This window comes from Poeciliopsis prolifica, unplaced genomic scaffold, assembly GCF_027474105.1.
Source record: "Poeciliopsis prolifica strain line A6 unplaced genomic scaffold, Auburn_PproV2 SCAFFOLD044, whole genome shotgun sequence".
Lineage (NCBI taxonomy): Eukaryota > Metazoa > Chordata > Actinopteri > Cyprinodontiformes > Poeciliidae > Poeciliopsis > Poeciliopsis prolifica.
Window position 1 is genome coordinate 1,002,821 of NW_026562419.1, and position 18,089 is coordinate 1,020,909.

The 18,089-nt window shown below is 40.2% G+C and overlaps 1 protein-coding gene and 3 pseudogenes across 1 annotated transcript; all 4 read left to right on the forward strand.

The window, feature by feature from the left end:
- Positions 1–776: 776 nt before the first annotated feature.
- On the forward strand, positions 777–2,116 carry LOC129376462 (gastrula zinc finger protein XlCGF8.2DB-like; annotated as a pseudogene).
- A 7,645-nt stretch (positions 2,117–9,761) lies between these two features.
- LOC129376463 (gastrula zinc finger protein XlCGF8.2DB-like) lies at positions 9,762–10,769 on the forward strand (annotated as a pseudogene).
- A 475-nt stretch (positions 10,770–11,244) lies between these two features.
- On the forward strand, positions 11,245–11,924 carry LOC129376429 (gastrula zinc finger protein XlCGF49.1-like). The gene has a single exon (XM_055056066.1). It carries the CDS (start codon positions 11,249–11,251, stop codon positions 11,825–11,827), a length of 579 nt encoding a protein of 192 aa, XP_054912041.1. The 5' UTR covers positions 11,245–11,248; the 3' UTR covers positions 11,828–11,924.
- A 1,773-nt stretch (positions 11,925–13,697) lies between these two features.
- LOC129376424 (zinc finger protein OZF-like) lies at positions 13,698–18,048 on the forward strand (annotated as a pseudogene).
- Positions 18,049–18,089: the final 41 nt, after the last annotated feature.

The window sequence follows — 18,089 nt, forward strand, 5'->3', positions numbered from 1 at the left end:
AAGCAGCCGGGATGAGGATCAGCGCCTCCAAATCCGAGGCCATGGTCTTGGCTGGGCTCTCCCTTAGAGAGAGAAGCTCGTTCATCTGGGAGGGTCTCAGAGTAGAGTCGCTGCTCCTCCACAACGAGAGGAGCCAGCTGAAGTGGCTCGGGTATCTGGTCAGGATGCTTCCTGGACGCCTCCCTGGTGAGGTGTTCCGGGCACGTCCCACTGGGAGGAGGCCCCGGGAAGATCCAGGACATGCTGGAGGGACTATGTCTCCCGACTGGCCTGGAAACGCCCCGGGGTTCCCCTGGAGGAGCTGGAAGAAGTGGATGGGGAGAGGGAAGTCTGGCCTCCCTTCTGAAGCTGCTATCCCCGTGACCCGACCCCGGATAAGTGGAAGAAAATGGATGGATGGATGGATGTGTGAAGATAATAAAGTGAAGGATAATTTGTTTGATTGAAATTTAAAAGCTTTTGTTTTCTTTTTGTCCAGATCTCCCACAATGTTGTGTGTGTAAAGAGGAGGTTCTCAATGAAACAGAACCACAGAGGAACCAACTCATCTCTCACGGCTCTGCAGAAACTGAGAACCGGAATCAGGAAAGAAGCAATTCTGAAGACCCAGGACAAAAAAGAAAGGAAGAACAGAAACAAAAGAAGAATATGAGAAAACCAAACAGCAGAAAGACAGAACTGACAATGAAGAAAAAAATCACGCACAAGAAAGCTCATCCAGGCAAAAATTATATTCTTGTAAACTTTGTGATAAAACATTTTCTCGAAAGGATAGTATGAAGACGCACATGAGAATTCACACAGGTGAGAGGCCTTTCTGTTGTGGGTTTTGTGGAAAGAGTTTCTCTCAAAAGGGTCATTTAAATGCTCACATGAAAATCACACAGGCGAGAAGCCTTTCTCTTGTGGGAGCTGTGGAAAGAATTTCTCTGAAAAATGTCATTTAAATGTTCACATGAGAATTCACACAGGCGAGAAGCCTTTCTCTTGTGGGAGCTGTGGAAAGAGTTTCTCTGAAAAATGTCATTTAAATGTTCACATGAGAATTCACACTGGTGAGAAGCCTTTCTCTTGTGGGACCTGTGGAAAGAGTTTCTCTCAAAAAGGTTATTTAAAAGTTCACATGAGAAATCACACTGGTGAGAAGCCTTTTTCTTGTGGGACTTGTGGAAAGAGTTTCACCCATAAAGCCGGGTTAAGTTATCACATGAGAATTCACACGGGCGAGAAGCCTTTCTGTTGTGGGTTCTGTGGAAAGAGTTTCACCCATAGAGACGGGTTAAGTTCACATGAGAATTCACACTGGTGAGAAGCCTTTCTCTTGTGGGACTTGTGGAAAGAGTTTCACCCATAAAGCCGGGTTAAGTTATCACATGAGAATTCACACTGGTGAGAAGCCTTTCTCTTGTGGGACCTGTGGAAAGAGTTTCTCTCATAAAGGTTGTTTAAATGTTCACATGAGATTTCATACGGGTGAGAAGCCTTTCTTTTGTGGGACATGTGGAAAGAGTTTCTCTCAAAAATGTAATTTAAAAGTTCACATGAGGTCACACAGGTGAGAAGCTTTTTTCCTCTGGAATCCGTGGAAAGACTTACAATGACAGAAGAAATTTAACTTGTCACATAAAGACTCTCATACTGGAAACTTTTGGAAGGAAACAGATCTGATCCGTTTTTTGTGTCCAATCCAATGGAAAATCTGGTTGGATAATGTAAACAGCAAGTAGAAAACAAATTCTTGCAGGCTGCTAGTGATTCACTGTGACTGTTTGTTTCATTGTCCAGCCATGATAAACCTGAGGTCTGATTTCTGCTATCAGCTTGTTTTTCTTAATCCAGTTTTTTGTTTTAGTTCTCAGTCGTATTTGTGCTTAAGATCCCCATTAGATAGTGAAGTTAAAGAGGGGATCACATTCAGACAGGATTCATTTCTGTGGGTTTTTGTTTTGTTCTGTGGCATGTAGAATAATTTAGTTTAGCTTTTACATTTTTGTGTCTGACTGATTTTAAAATACTTTAGAAATGAAAGCAGTGAAATCTTGTTTTTTTATGAATAAAACTGATGTTTGAATAAAATTTCAAAAAAAATTTTGATCTGGTCAGGTTTTGATTTAGAGTTAACCACAAACAGATTTATAATTTTACTTTTTTTTGTCATTGTTTTACTTTGGTATGAGCAAAGTTTATGATTAAGAAGGAGTGTTGAAAATGTACCAGTGTTTTGAGCAGAATGTGCTTTTTAATAAACATTGATTTTAATAAATGTTGATGGATTATTCAATGATTGTCGTCATTAACTGTTGCAATATTTTTAAATGTCAGCTTTAAGTAAAGCATCTAAAGATCCTTGCAATAACAGTAAAACTTGAGTTTTACACAAATTTAGATTTTTTCTTAAATATTAAAATTCAAGACATTTTAAAAAAGGTCACATTCATTAAATATTCCAAAATTAAAGTATTTTTCATAACTGATTTATTATTCTAATCTCAAATGTAATGTTTTCATTAGTTATTAATTCTGCATTGTCAGAAACTACATGGACCTTTTTTACACCTTTCAGTTACTGTAACCAGAGAAAACACTGCAGACGATCTGCAACACTGTAATGTGACACAAAAGCAAACCAGAAATCTCTTTTGCATTCTAAGGATATTTTAAAAAATGTCAAATATTCATAAGTTAGTCAACTCACACAATGTCTTCTGCAGTTAAAGCTTTGGATTTCTGATCTTTTAGTTTTGTTGACCTCAGTCAAATGAGTTTCCCTCTTTCTGATCTGATGTAGATCAAGAACCTTCAAGTTTAAAAACATTAAATACAGGATTTTGCTGGTTTTGCCATCCAAATTAATCAACTCAAATTTGATTCTTATTTCTCACACTTGTCAAAATGGCTGAGTCAGTGATTTTTATAACAGCTGTTTGAGCTGAAACAATGTAGTTGTAGTATCAGGCTCTTGTCAGTAGGTGGCAGCATAAAGTTGCGTCTCTGTCAGGCCTGCAGGTGGAGACATGATGTGTGGTTGTTGCTGCTGGAGGTGAATCATTCAACAGAAACTCATCACCAGTTTTTCTGAACCAGTCAAGTTCTGATCGCCTGAAAGGTTCCTGACATATCGAGTCTGGAAAAACAAAGAACTGGACAGAACCAGATTAGTGTGGCACATGTTGTAACATAGATGATAAAGACATGAGTCCTGCCAGATCAAGTGTCTCAGTGTTTTCCTTGGTTATTTTATGTGTCTGGTTCCATTTTCCCTTTTGTCTGATTTTAAATGAATGATTAATAACATTGCCTGCTCAGGTTGTACATATATTGTGTAGCCGGGGCATCTTGTCCATGAAGTATGGTGCTGCGCACTCTTCCGCTTGCCCATGTAGGGGAGACGTTGGTTTATTAGGGAGACGGGTAATCAGCATTTACATTTAAAAGCAGGATGATCGCGGAGGGGATCAGAGCTCAGTCTGATTCATCTAGAGGTTTGTTCAACATGCAGCGTGCGCTGGGTTTACAATTATTTCTGATGCCTCCACTTTATTGTTGCAGGAAACTTGCCCTTAGAGAGGATGTACAGAACTCCATCAGCTGTTTTACTGTAGAGAAGGTAAAGGCAGTTTATTATTATTTGGCTATTTAAATTGCTGATATAACAATAGACTGTTACAAGCTAAAAATTACACACAAGAAATAAGTAAATACCTTCAAATATGGCCCGTTTGTACAATCAAAAGTATCTTGTGATAACTGGCTCCAAGCCCACTTTTTTGGGATTCTTGAAAATTATTATTTTAATCCAATGCTGTTTCCATTAGCTGAGAAAATTTTTCAAAATAAACAGAGATTAAAGGCTTGTAAAAGTCCCGTTTGTGTGTAATTACTTTAAAATAATGATTCACTCACTGAAATATAAGAACCTTTGTTAATGTTGTAAAATGTGTAATATAACAGTTGAGAGGAAACTCAAAGTGAAAAATGCAAAGCGGAACTAAAAATTGTTTACAGTTTCTTCAGTGCAATAAAAGTGAAACACAGGAACCATCTCAGAGCGCACGAGGGAGCATTAGCTGTTCTTTTGTTAGACGTTTTGAAAACAGGTTAGGTGTTTTCGGTAAATATTTCCGTGTTTTCAGTGAAAATGTCTTCAGTTCAGCCTCAGAGAGTTTATCAAGCAGCAGGAAACTCCTGCTGAAGAAACATTCACAGAGTGGAAAGAAATCAACGTTAAGATGGAGGAAGAGATGGACGATCAGCGCAGACTGATGGATTTTACCCGGATACCCAAGATCATCTTGCACCGGATAGGTACGAAACAGCTTCACGGTTTACTGATTAGTGAGGTTAAAGAGAGTTTTTACAGATAAATAATCGTTGTTTTCGGAAACATATTTAAAGAATCCGCTCAAATTAAGTAAAAATAGAAAATCCCTGGAGAAATGTAACCGGGCCTGCTAAAGTGTGGTTTCAGTTTGGACCCAGCGCTCTGATGCTAACAATTAGCATCAATGCTAAGCTAAGCTAAATTGTAGTCAATAGCCTGTGGAAAGTCACAAGCATGTTGACTAACATGGACTTCCTCCATTCAGTTTGTTAAAATTAGTGTATAATCTAAAATGAGCCAAAATGCTAATGTTAGCCTAAATGCTGCTAGTAGCATGTGGGGCATCATTACAATGTTGTCTTACATTGACTTCCTGCATTCAGGGTCCTAAACTTGGCTAATAAGTAATAAAAATAGCTAGAAGCTTATTGGAGGGAAAAGGCTGATGCTTGTGCAGCAAAGCAGAGCCCTAACCTGAGAGGAAAAGATCATGCAGGCTAATATTATTGCACTGTCTCTGAGTCGCCCTTCGACAGACTGGCGACCTGTCCAGGGTGACCCCAGCACCTCCTGACCCCACTAGGGTCAAGGTTGTTAGTAAATGGGTTAGATGGATGCCGCTGGTCTTTTTTGGATACTAATTTCAATTTAAAATTTCTAATAAATACAGCGATGGTGGCGATCCCAACTTATAGGGTTTAAATGTTCATTTTCTTTTTTAATGTTCATTAGAAAACAAGCTGCTCTACGCATTAAATGTTTTCATCTTAGAATTATGTATAAGAACAGGACTAAAGCAAACTGCTGTTTAAACTTTTTTTGTCGTGGAGCCACTTGGTTTAATTATCGCCATCTTGTTTTCTCGCCTGGAGATCCATAGTATAGCAGTCCCTCAGACCAAAGAAAAACACGGAGAGCCTCGACGGATGCAGTATGTTCACTTTTACTCGGTTCAAACCAGTTTTGAGTCACCGTGAAAACTAAAAAAAACACATAAAACATGAATATATTACAAACACCAAATAAAGCTCCAAAAGGGCAACTCGCTCCGCCGTCCGAGGGCTGCAAAGTCCACAGCGGTAAAGGCTGTCGTGCTGTCCTATCATTCTTTCACTCACATTTAAAAGTTTTTGTTTTGTGTTTTTGTCCAGATCTGCCACAGTGCTGGTGTGTCAAGAGGAGGAGGATCTAAATAAATTCAGCATCCAGGAGAGGAAGTCCACTTCAGATAAAGAAGAACCAGAACCTTTGCAGATAAAACAGGAGCAAGAGGAACCAGAACCTCTGCAGATGAAACAGGAACAAGAGGAACCAGAACCTCTGCAGATAAAACAGGAGCAAGAGGAACCAGAACATCAAGAGTTGAAAGAGGAAGAGAAGCAACTCTGCATCAGTCAGGATGAAGAGCATCTGGTGCTGAAACTGGAGACTGATGACATTTTGGTGAATCCTCTAAATGTGCAAAGAATCTACAATGAAACAGAACCTCAGAGGAACCAACTCATCTCTCATGGCTCTGCTGAGGATGAGAACCAGGATCAGGAAGGAAGCAATTCTGAAGATCCAGGAGAACAGAGAGACGAAAAACAAAAACACAACAAAAGATGCCAGAAAGGTAAAACTGATTGTTCAAACCAAAAAAGGCTCTTGAAAATTCACAGAGTCCAAAAGTTATATTCTTGTAAAGTTTATGATAAAACCTTCTCTCTAATCGGTTGCTTGATCACACAAGAAGTCTTTCACATTTTTAACATGTGGAAAAAGTTTCAGTGAAAAGAATAGTTGATTTATCACATGAAGATTCTCACAGGTGAAAAGGATTTCTCTGGTGAAAACCTGCTTGTATTAAATCAGCAACATAACATCATGACATAGAAGAGAGATAGTCATAAAATTAGTCAACAGCTGTATGACATCCTGACTTGGCGGTTAACCAGTCAGACCATCATCAAGGAACAGGAGGCAGGTTTCATAGTGGACTGCAGTCAATTACACTGTGAAACCATGACAATGCATTTATATCAATCCATCATCAATAAATCTATTTATTGACTTTCTCTTGTATCTTGTCACAGATGCTGAACTGACAGCACCTCTTAATGCGCATTTGTACTCAATGCATGTCAGATATTCTGACAGAATAACGGCTCAAATTTATGTTAAAGGTCAGTGTTAGCCCCGCCCAGCCCCGCCCTCCACTTTGATTGGGGAATTATTTTATGGTGACACTGCAGGAACTGGAACCAGGCGATGATAATAATGAACAGAGCAATCAAAAGCATATTTAATAATTGTCTTGACTGGCTAATAAGTTTCTATTTTAATAATGTAATGACATATTTAATAATTGTGTATTAAATAAACCCTTTAAATAATTATATCATTTTCACCTTTGATATTTAGATAGATAGATATAATTTATTGTCATTGAACAGGATTCAACAAAATTTCTATTGCAACTCCTGTGCAAAAAGTCAAATATATACCATAAATAAAATAAACAAACACACAATAATAATAACAATACACACAATAATAATAATAACAATATATACAACTAAAATTAACTAAAGGCACTCAACCATGCCAAAGAAGAAGCAGCAGGTCCAATTATGGTAAAGTGTAGATGATGTGACAGTGGGGGTGGGGGTTATGATATGTGTGGGAGGAGGCGGCAGGGAGTAATGGCTCTGACGGCTGTGGGGAAGAAACTTTTTCTCAGTCTGTTTGTTGTAGTCCGTATATTCCTGTACCGCTTGCCTGATGGCAGCGGCACAAACAGACTGTGGCCCGGGTGGCTGGAATCCATGGCTATGGATCCAGCTCCCTTCTTGAGCCGGCCTTTGTAAATAGAGTCCAGGTCCGGGAGGGGGCATCCCACAATGCCTTCTGCTGTTCTCACCACCCGTGTCAGTTGTTTCCTCTCCAGTGCTGTGCAGCCACCATACCACACAGTCACGTTGAGGCAGAGGACGCTCTCGATCGTCGCCCTGTAAAAGTTCAGGAGCAGCCGTGAGGAAAGTCCAGCCCGTCTCAGTTTCCTTAGGAAGAAGAGCCTTTGTTGTGCTTTCTTCACCAGGTGGGAGGTGTTTGTATTCCAGGAGAGGTCAGACGTGATGTGGAGGCCCAGGAACTTGATGTTGTCCACACGCTCCACCTCTTCTCCATCTATGATAAGGGGAGTGTGACCCGTCCTCCTGGACCTTCTGTAGTCCACAATGACCTCCTTGGTCTTCCCTGTGTTCAGTACCAAGTTATTGGCTGAACATCACTGCGTGAGCTGCAGAATCTCCTCTCTGTAGGGGGTCTCGTTGTTGTCTGAAATGAGACCCACTACTGTTGTGTCGTCCGTGAACTTGACGACTGTGTTGGTGGGGTGGATGGCAACGCAGTCGTGTGTAAACAGGGTGAAGAGCTGGGCTGAGCACACAGCCCTGTGGCGTGCCTGTGTTGAGGACCAGTGGGGACGATGTTGAGCCACCTATTCTCACCACCTGAGGCCTGTTGGTGAGGAAGTCTCTGATCCAGTGGCACAGTGAAGCAGGCAGCCCCACCTGGAGTAGCTTCAGCACCAGCTTGTCTGGGATGACGGTGTTAAATGCTGAGCTGAAGTCTACAAATAGCATCCTGACGTAAGTGTTGGGATGCTGCAGATGGGACAGGGCTGTGTGCAGAGTGATGGAGACAGCATCCTCTGTTGACCGGTTCGCTCTGTAGGCGAACTGAAGGCTGTCCAGGTCTGCAGGGATCAAGTGTCTGATGTACCTCAGAAGAATCCTCTCAAAGCACTTCATGATCACCGGGGTCAGAGCGACGGGCCGGTAATCGTTCAGGCTGGTGATGGTCGTCTTCTTCGGTACAGGGATGATGGTGGGAAGACTTGAGACACTCAGGAACCATGGTGAACTGCAGGGACAGATTGAAAATGTCCAGAAACACTCCTGCCAGCTGGTCGGCGCACGTTTTCAGCGTCTGGCCTGACACCTTGTCCGGTCCTGTAGCTTTGCGGGTGTTGATCCTCCTCAGGGTGGACGTCACCTGGTGCTGCTGCAGGACGAGAGGCTGGTACTGCTCTTCCAGTCGGGGTAGATGTACAGCTTCTCTCTGCTGCCCACTGTGTCAAGCGGGCAAAGAAGCTGTTTAAGATGTCAGGCAGGGTGGGGTCGCGGCTGGTCAGCTGAGTGCTGTGTTTGTAGTCCGTCATGGTCCTGATGCCTCTCCACATGCTACTGGGGTCGTTGTTGGTGAAGTGTTCCTCAATCCGCTGTTTGTACTGGAGCTTGGCCTGCTTAATTCCTTTTTTCAGTTCCGACCGGGCCCTGCTATAAGCCAACCTGTCTCCAGATCTGTAGGCAGCATCCCGGGCTTTCAGCAGGGCCCGTACTGTGCTGTCCAGCCATGGTTTCTGGTTTGGAAACACTTTTATGGTCTTAACAGGGAGGACAGCGTCGGTGCAGAACTGAACATAGGACAGAACGGACGATGAGTATTTCCTCCAAGTCTGCTCCGACCTTAACACTCCAGTCTGTGTGCTCAAAGCAGTCCTGAAGTGCAGAGGAGGCCTCCTCAGTCCAGACCTGAACTGTTCTGGTGGTCGGCTTAGTTCTGCAGGCCAGAGGCTTGTAGACAGGAATCAGCTCCACTGAGATGTGGTCAGACATGCCCAGATGTGGACCTGCTACAGCTCGGGGGGTATTGCAGTTAATCTTCCAAATTGTCCAATATTGATGTCAAATATTTTCAATAGGACCATTTTGCCATTATTTTCTGCATGTGTGCGATTAACAACAATCACCCACTGTTATCAGTTCTGCTGTGAATCACAGGAAAGTAAAGGCTGAGATTTATTTGTTCTTTTGAACGTTTGTGTTGAGTGTGTGAGTGGAGCAATGTCTGACAATATCAGTGGGTGAGATTAAAAACCCATTAAGTGTTTCGCGTCAGGCATTTTGTCATTCTTTAACGTGATATATATTCTGTAGCTACTTGGAGGAAGAAAACTTTTTCTAACATTAGTCAGGAAGCCTTTGGATTAAGCTATCGCCATCTTGTTTGCTCACCTGGAGATCCATAATATTATATTTTGACTCGCATCTAGTTCTATTCTGGTCAGAAGAACCTCATTGATTGAAATATTGTTCATTTTTGTAAGACTGTAAGTTTAGAAGAACCCAAGAAAATCCTGTTTTGATACAGTGAGGTTAAAGTGAAGAATTTCTTGTTTGATTGACATTTAAAAGCTTTTGTTTTTTCTTTTTGTCCAGATCTCTCACAATGCAGTGAAGAGGGGGAGATTCTCAATGAAACAGAAGCACAGAGGAAGCAACTCATCCCTCATGGCTCTGCAGAACTGAGAACCAGGATCAGGAAGGAAGCAATTCTGAAGACCCAGGAAAAAAGAGAAAGGAAGAACAGAAACAAAAAAAGCACAAGACGGCTCACAGAGTGCAAAAATCATATACTTGTAAAGTTTGTGATAAAACTTTTTCTCTAAACGGTAACTTGAACAGACACATGATAACTCACACAGGAGTAAAACCTTTCACTTGTTCAACCTGTGGGAAAAGTTACAGACAAAAGGATGGTTTAATGTATCACATGAGAATTCACACAGGTGAGAAGCCTTTCTCATGTGGAACCTGTGGAAAAAGTTTCTTCATAAAAAGTGATTTAAATGTTCATATGAGAATTCACACAGGTGAGAAGCCTTTCTCTTGTGGAACCTGTGGAAAAAGTTTCTTCATAAAAAGTTCTTTAAATGTTCATATGAGAATTCACACAGGTGAGAAGCCTTTCACCTGTGGGACTTGTGGAAAGAGTTACCGTTACAAACGGACTTTGTCTAATCACATGACAATTCACACAGGAGAGAAGCCTTTCTCATGTGGAACTTGTGGAAAAAGCTTCTGTCAAAAAATCATTTAAACGTTCACATGAGAATTCACACAGATGAGAAGCCTTTCTCATGTGGAACCTGTGGAAAAAGTTTCTGTCAAAAAATCAATTAAATGTTCACATGAGAATTCACACAGGTGAGAAGCCTTTCTCTTGTGGAACCTGTGGAAAAGTTTCTTCATAAAAGTGATTTAAATGTTCATATGAGAATTCACACAGGTGAGAAGCCTTTCTCTTGTGGAACCTGTGGAAAAAGCTTCTGTCAAAAAATTATTTAAAAGTTCACATGAGAATTCACACAGGTGAGAAGCCTTTCTCATGTGGAACTGTGGAAAAGCTTCTGTCAAAAAATTCATTTAAACGTTCACATGAGAATTCACACAGATGAGAAGCCTTTTCATGTGGAACCTGTGGAAAAAGTTTCTCATAAAAGTGATTTAAATGTTCATATGAGAATTCACAAAGGTGAGAAGCCTTTCTCATGTGGAACCTGTGGAAAAAGTTTCTCCATAAACAGGGATTTAAATGTTCATATGAGAATACACACAGGTGAGAGCCTTTCTCATGTGGAACTTGTGGAAAAAGTTTCTTCAAAAAAGATTCTTTAAATGTTCATATAGAGAATTCACAAAGGTGAGAAGCCTTTCTCATGTGGAACTGTGGAAAAAGTTTCTTCATAAAATGTCAATTAAATGTTCATATGAGAATTCACACAGGTGAGGAGCCTTTCACCTGTGGGACTTGTGGAAAGAGTTTCAGTTACAAAGCGACTTTAAGTAATCACATGAGAATTCACACAGGTGAGGAACCTTTCACCTGTGGGACTTGGAAAGAGTTTCAGTTACAAAGCGACTTTAAGTAATCACATGAGAATTCACACAGGTGAGAAGCCTTTCTCATGTGGAACCTGTGGAAAAAGTTTCTCTGAAAAATAAATTAAATTGTCATATGAGAATACACACAGGTGAGAAACCTTTCACCTGTGGGACTTGTGGAAAGAGTTACAGTTACAAAGGGACTTTATGTAATCACATGAGAATTCACACTGGTGAGAAGCCTTTCTCATGTGGAACTTGTGGAAAAAGTTTCTTCAAAAAAGATTCTTTAAATGTTCATATGAGAATTCACAAAGGTGAGAAGCCTTTCTCATGTGGAACCTGTGGAAAAAGTTTCTTCATAAAATGTCAATTAAATGTTCATATGAGAATTCACACAGGTGAGGAGCCTTTTACCTGTGGGACTTGTGGAAAGAGTTTCAGTTACAAAGCGACTTTAAGTAATCACATGAGAATTCACACAGGTGAGAAGCCTTTCTCATGTGGAACATGTGGAAAAAGTTTCTCTGAAAAATATAAATTAAATTGTCATATGAGAATTCACTCAGGTGAGAAGCCTTTACTTTGTGGGACTTGTGGAAAAAGTTTCAGCCATAAAGAAACTTTAAATGTTCACATGAGAATTCACATAGGTGAGAAGCCTTTCTCATGTGGGACCTGTGGAAAAAGCTTTTGTCAAAAAAATAATTTAAATGTTCACATGACAATTCACACAGGTGAGAAGCCTTTCTCATGTGGGACCTGTGGAAAAGTTTCACCAATAAAGGAAGTTTAAATGTTCACATGAGAATTCACACAGGTGAAAAAACATTTTCATGTGGGACCTGTGGAAAACGTTTCACCACTAAATGCAGTTTCAATGTTCACATGAGAATTCACACAGGTGAGAAGCCTTTCTCATGTGGGACCTGTGGAAAAAGTTTCAGAATGAAAAAACAATTACTTAAACACATAAAGATTCATATGAGTGCTAAACAGTGACATGCGGTGAGGTTCATAGCTGGTGAGGCAATGCCTCATGACGTATAAATTTAGACACCATGCATGTTATTGTTTACGAAGAGAAATTTTGCGCATTCATGCAACGCTGGAGGGCAAAAAGACCATTCTTTTACATGTCATTCCTGGCTGTGTTAACTCATTGAAACTTAGAAATGTAGGTATTATGGGTTGTTGTTATGTTGCTGTTGTTTTAAGATGTTGTTCAATGTTCCCCTTTTTAACGTTAAGCCCCTACCCCTTCAACTGTCTCTGTACGGCCCTGTTCATATGTAAGGCAACGCGTATTGTTTTTACATCCTAGCTTGGTAATCCCCAGAGTGCTAATGTTGTTAGCATCTAACTTAGTGCTGAGTCCTGGACAGATAATGTGTTTATTCAGTGGGACCTTCATGCTAACAATTATAATCTACCCAGCTGTTCAGTCTTTTCCTGACCCCCATCTGAATTTCTTGCAGCATCCAGGTCACATGTCTGAAGCATGTGACCTGGATGCTGCAGGTCACATGCAGCATCCAGGTCAACTCTGTGATGTTTGTTTGAAAGGAAAAAAACTCAAATATTATTGAGATCTGTTGAGATTTGATTTAGAGCTAACAGCAGAGAGATTTTCCTTTTTACCAAATATTTGTTTCACAGAAGTCATTGTTAAAATGTGTTTGTATGTACATGCTCTACATTATCAAAATATTTCTCACCTATTGTAATGATCAGACTCAGGTGACCCAATCCCTTTCATGGTACAGGTGCATAAAGTGAAGCACCAGGCAGACCAGAACCAGATTAGTTGTAAAAGATGTTTAGGTTCTGCAACAGGAAACCAGGATTATTACAGTACGTTGGTATTTTTATACAGCTGCAAAGTGACTTGATTCTTAGCAGGGATCAGATTCAGTGAAACACTTTTTGCTCCTTTGGGAGGCATCACAATGTTTTCCTCTGTTGTTTTAAATTTCTAACATATTTTCTTTGTATGTTTTTAAATGAATGATTAATAACATCTCTTTGTTCAGGTACATGTATGATGATACAAGCAAAATAATGACTTTGTGGTTTTAATTAAAGTTATGTGTCTTCTTCCATCGCCTATAGAGTGACTTTGTATATTTTCACTTCTTTCCATGGAAACATGAATCTTTTTTTAACAAGACTCAGTTATTAATATTTTCAAGTAAAAAAAATCACCATATTCCTCTAAAGTCATTCAGTGTTAAATTTTAAAACTTAATCATAACCTACAATCTGATACATTAGATTGTTTTATAAACTAAAAAGATCATACTCGTAAATTTTCATTCGATGTTCCAATATGGATCTTTTGTAATTATAAATATCTTTTGATAAACTGACTCCAAGCTCACATTTCTAAAGGTTTTCCATTAGTCAGAATGATGTAATGTTCTAAAAATAAATGCGCCTCTTCAATTATCTGCAGAAAAGGCTCATAAACAGAAATGAAAGGCTTGGAAACCTCCATGTGTTTGGTAATTAAGTTAATACTGTGTTTCACTGAAATATATATGAACCTTTTATTAATGCTGTAAAATATTTAATTTAGTTGTATGTTCAGAGGAAACTCGAAGCGGAACTATAAATCGTTTACAGTTTCTTCCGTGCAGTCAAAGTGAAACACAGGAACCATCTCAGAGCGGACGAGGGAGCATTAGCTGTTCCTTTGTTAGAGGACGGTTTGAAAACAGGTTTGGTGTTTTCAGTGAAAATGTCTTCAGTTCAGCCTCAGAGAGAGTTTATCAAGCAGCAGGAAACTCCTGCTGAAGAAACATTCACAGAGTGGAAAGAAATCAACGTTAAGATGGAGGAAGAGATGGACGATCAGCGCAGACTGATGGATTTTACCCGGATACCCAAGATCATCTTGCACCGGATAGGTACGAAACAGCTTCACGGTTTACTGATTAATCAGGTTAAAGAGAGTTTTTACAGATGAATAATCGTTGTGTTCGGAAACCTATTTTTAGAATCCGCTTAAATTAAATAGAAACAGAAAATCCCTGGAGAAATGTAACCGGGGCATGCTAAAGTGTGGCCCCAGTTTGGACCCAGCGCTCTGATGCTAACAATTAGCATCAATGCTAAGCTAAGCTAAATTTTAGTCAATAGCCTGTGGAAAGTCACAAGCATGTTGACTAACATGGACTTCCTCCATTCAGTTTGTTAAAATTAGTGTATAATCTAAAATGAGCCAAAATGCTAATGTTAGCCTAAATGCTGCTAGTAGCATGTGGGCATCATTACAATGTTGTCTTACATTGACTTCCTGCATTCAGGGTCCTAAACATGGCTAATAAATAATTAAAATAGCTAGAAGCTTATTGCAGGGAAAAGTCTGATGCTTGTGCAGCAAAGCAGAGCCCTAACCTGAGAGGAAAAGATCATGCAGGCTAATATTATTGCACTGTCTCTGAGTCGCCCTGCGACAGACTGAATAGAATAGAATTCAACTTTATTGTCATTGTACTGTCACATGTACAAAGCAAGAAGTGCTATACATTTGCGCGCCGCAGATGTTTCTGAATTGTAGGTGGCTGTGTGGATGCCTGTTGAAAAATGCCTCTTGTGTGACAAAACCGTTTGCAAAACATTATTATAAATCCCATTTGAAGCAAAAATGTTTAATGTTGCATTTGGAAAATTAGTTTCAAAGCAAGTTTCAACAGAGCAGCGTTCAGTGCGCTTCGAAAACACTGCATGGGAACAGAACCAGATTAATGAGTAACACCACAATACCGAAGATCATGTTGCAGCGGATAGGTACGAAACAGCTTCACTGTTTACTGATAGACTGGTTAAACATCGCTGCATCTGAAACCTGTTTAAACTTTCATCAAGCTTCCGAAACTTCCTGATGTCGGTGATTATATGCGACGTCGCACCAGCGCCCACCATCAAACCTCTCCTCCTGATGTCGACCACTCGCGTGTCAGCGTCGCTCACCCGGACAGCAAACTCTTTGTCGCCGCCCGTCTCTTGGACTACTTTCCGTGTGTTGTCCCGTTGTTTTCTCCGTCTGCAGGTTGCGTTGCTGTGACTGTTATTCTTACAGTAACTGCTTCCGCTGGCAGGTTCTGCTGATGTGGCCTTTCATCCCACATTTAAAGCATATGATCTCAGAACTTCCTGCTCCAGGATCATTTGCACCTCTTGGTGAGCATTTCGTGCCAGAATGTGTTTAGCCTTCATCACATTGTCCTCAGATACTGTGGCACGCATATTTTCAATGTCTTCAAAACTTCTGAGTTTAGTCTTAAACTCTTCAAAAGTCAACTTATCACCATCTTCGCTTTGCGTAATATAAACAGCAAATGGCTTCAATGTCCCTGGAAGTCCTTTCAGGACCATGGCGATCAGAAGTCCATCGCTCAGCTCCTCACCTGCATTCCTTAAAGCGGTGATCGCGGATCAGCTCTGATGATGAACTCGGTCACCGACTCACTGAGTAATTTCTGCAGTGAAGTCAGTTCAGTGTGCAAATTAATCACTCTGGGCTTTCCTTTGCCGGCGTAATGGGCCCGCAGGATTCCAAGAGCTGCACGTCCGTCTTCTGCCGCATCATGCATGATAAGTGATAGACTCTTGTCGTCCAAAAACTGAATGAGCTCGGCATAAAACTCAGCATTTTTCTTTGCGTCTTCCTCTTCATTCTCATCATCGGAGGAGCTTGTCAAGATTGTCTGTTTCAACTCTTGCAGTCGAAGATGTCCTCAAAACTTGGTTTCCCATAGTTTGTCATTTTTCTCGTCTCCATCAAAAAGAAGTCTTGACCAGCGGCTGTGTGCCATGTCTTTTTCTCTTCTGTTCAGTTTCCTTGTTTACTTACACAGCAGATGTTCACGGTCTGTCGATGCATTCACGTGTTTCTTCATTGATTTTGGGCCCATAACCTGTTAACAGAATCAGTTTTCGGCACAGCGTTGAACGTGACATCAAGAGACTCACACGGTTTTGGCTTTCGTGTTGCTCCTTTGTTTGGAGGACACACCCTTTGTACACAAGTGTGTTAAATTAGACGGGTCACGTGATGTGACACACAATGATCCAATAATGATGAAAAACAACAAATGAGAAAACAAAAACATTCATAATGTCAACAGTAAGTTTGCATTTTAATAATGTAATTGCATATTTCATAAGGTTTGCAGTAAATAAGACTTAATTTATATTATTGTCCATTTTCACCTTTCATATTTAATCTTCCAAATTGTCCAATATTCATGTCAAATATTTTCAATAGGACCATTTTGCCATTATTTTATGCATGTGCGCGATTAACAACAATCACCCACTGTTATCAGTTCTGCTGTGAATCACAGGAAAGTAAAGGCTCAGATTTATTTGTGCTTTTGAACGTTTGTGTTGAGTGTGTGAATGGAGCAATGTCTGACAATATCAGTGGTTGAGATTAAAAACACTGTGTTTTGCTTTAGGTATTTTATGTCACTCTTTCATGTTGATATATATCTTGTAGCTACATGGAGGAAGAAAACTTTTTCTGACATTGGTCTGGAAACCACTAGATTAAGTTATCGCCATCTATTTTGCTCACCTGGAGGTCCTTAATGTCATATTTTCACTCACATCCAGTTCTATTCTGGTCAGAAGAACCTCATTGGTTGAGATAATATTCATTCTTGTCAGATTATAATTTTAGAATAACCCAAGAAAATCCTGTTTTGATACTTTGAGGTTAAAGTGAAGAATTTCTTGCATGATTGACATTTAAAAGCTTTTGTTTTGTCTTTTTGTCCAGATCTCCCACAATGTTGTGTGTGTGAAGAGGAAGAGATTCTCAATGAAACAAAGCCACAGAGGAACCAACTCATTTCTCATGTCTCTGCAGAGGATGAGAACCAGGATCAGGAAGGAAGCAATTCTGAAGACCCAGGAAAGAAGAAAAAGGAAGAACAGAAACAAAACGAGAGATATGAAAAAACCAAACAGCAGAAAGACAGAACTGACAATGAAAATGCTCATCGAGGGCAAAAATTATATTCCTGTAAAATTTGTGATAAAACCTTTTCTCTAAAAAGATACTTGAAGAGACACATGAGAACTCACACAGGAGTAAAACCTTTCACTTGTTCAGCCTGTGGGAAAAGTTACAGACAAAAACATGGTTTAATCAGTCATATGAGAATTCACAGGTGAGAAGCCTTTCTCTTGTGGGACCTGTGGAAAGAGTTTCTCTCAAAAAAACGGAACTTAAATTTTCACATGAGAATTCACACAGGCGAGAAGCCTTTCTCTTGTGGGAGCTGTGGAAAGAGTTTCTCTGAAAAATGTATTTTAAATGTTCACATGAGAATTCACACAGGTGAGAAGCCTTTTTCTTGTGGGACTTGTGGAAAGAGTTTCACCCATAAAACCGGGTTAAGTTACACATGAGAATTCACACGGGCGAGAAGCCTTTCTTGTGGCACCTGTGGAAAGAGTTTCTCTCAAAAAGGTCAGTTAAATGTTCACATGAGAATTCACACAGGAGAGAAGCCTTTCTGTTGTGGGACCTGTGGAAAGAGTTTCTCTCAAAAAGGTCATTTAAAAGTTCACATGACAATTCACACTGGTGAGAAACCTTTTTCTTGTGGGACTTGTGGAAAGAGTTTCCATGAAAGACAGACTTTAACTAAGCACATGCGAAGTCACACTGGTGAGAAGCCGTTCTGTTGTGGGACCTGTGGAAAGAGTTTCTCTCAAAAAGGTTATTTAAAAGTTCACATGAGAATTCACACAGGCGAGAAGCCTTTCTCTTGTGGGAGCTGTGGAAAGAGTTTCTCTGAAAAACGTTTTTTAAATGTTCACATGAGATTTCATACGGGTGAGAAGCCTTTCTCTTGTGGGACTTGTGGAAAGAGTTTCTCTCAAAAAAGTGTTTAAATGTTCACATGCGAAGTCACACAGGCGAGAAGCCTTTCTCTTGTGGGACATGTGGAAAGAGTTTCTCTGAAAAACGTCTTTTAAATGATCACATGAGAATTCACACAGGTGAGAAGCCTTTCTCTTGTGGGACATGTGGAAAGAGT

Excerpts from the sequence above, each read along its gene's own strand:
- LOC129376429 (XM_055056066.1), top strand. The coding sequence starts at position 11,249 with ATGAGAATTCACACTGGTGAGAAGCCTTTCTCATGTGGAACTTGTGGA.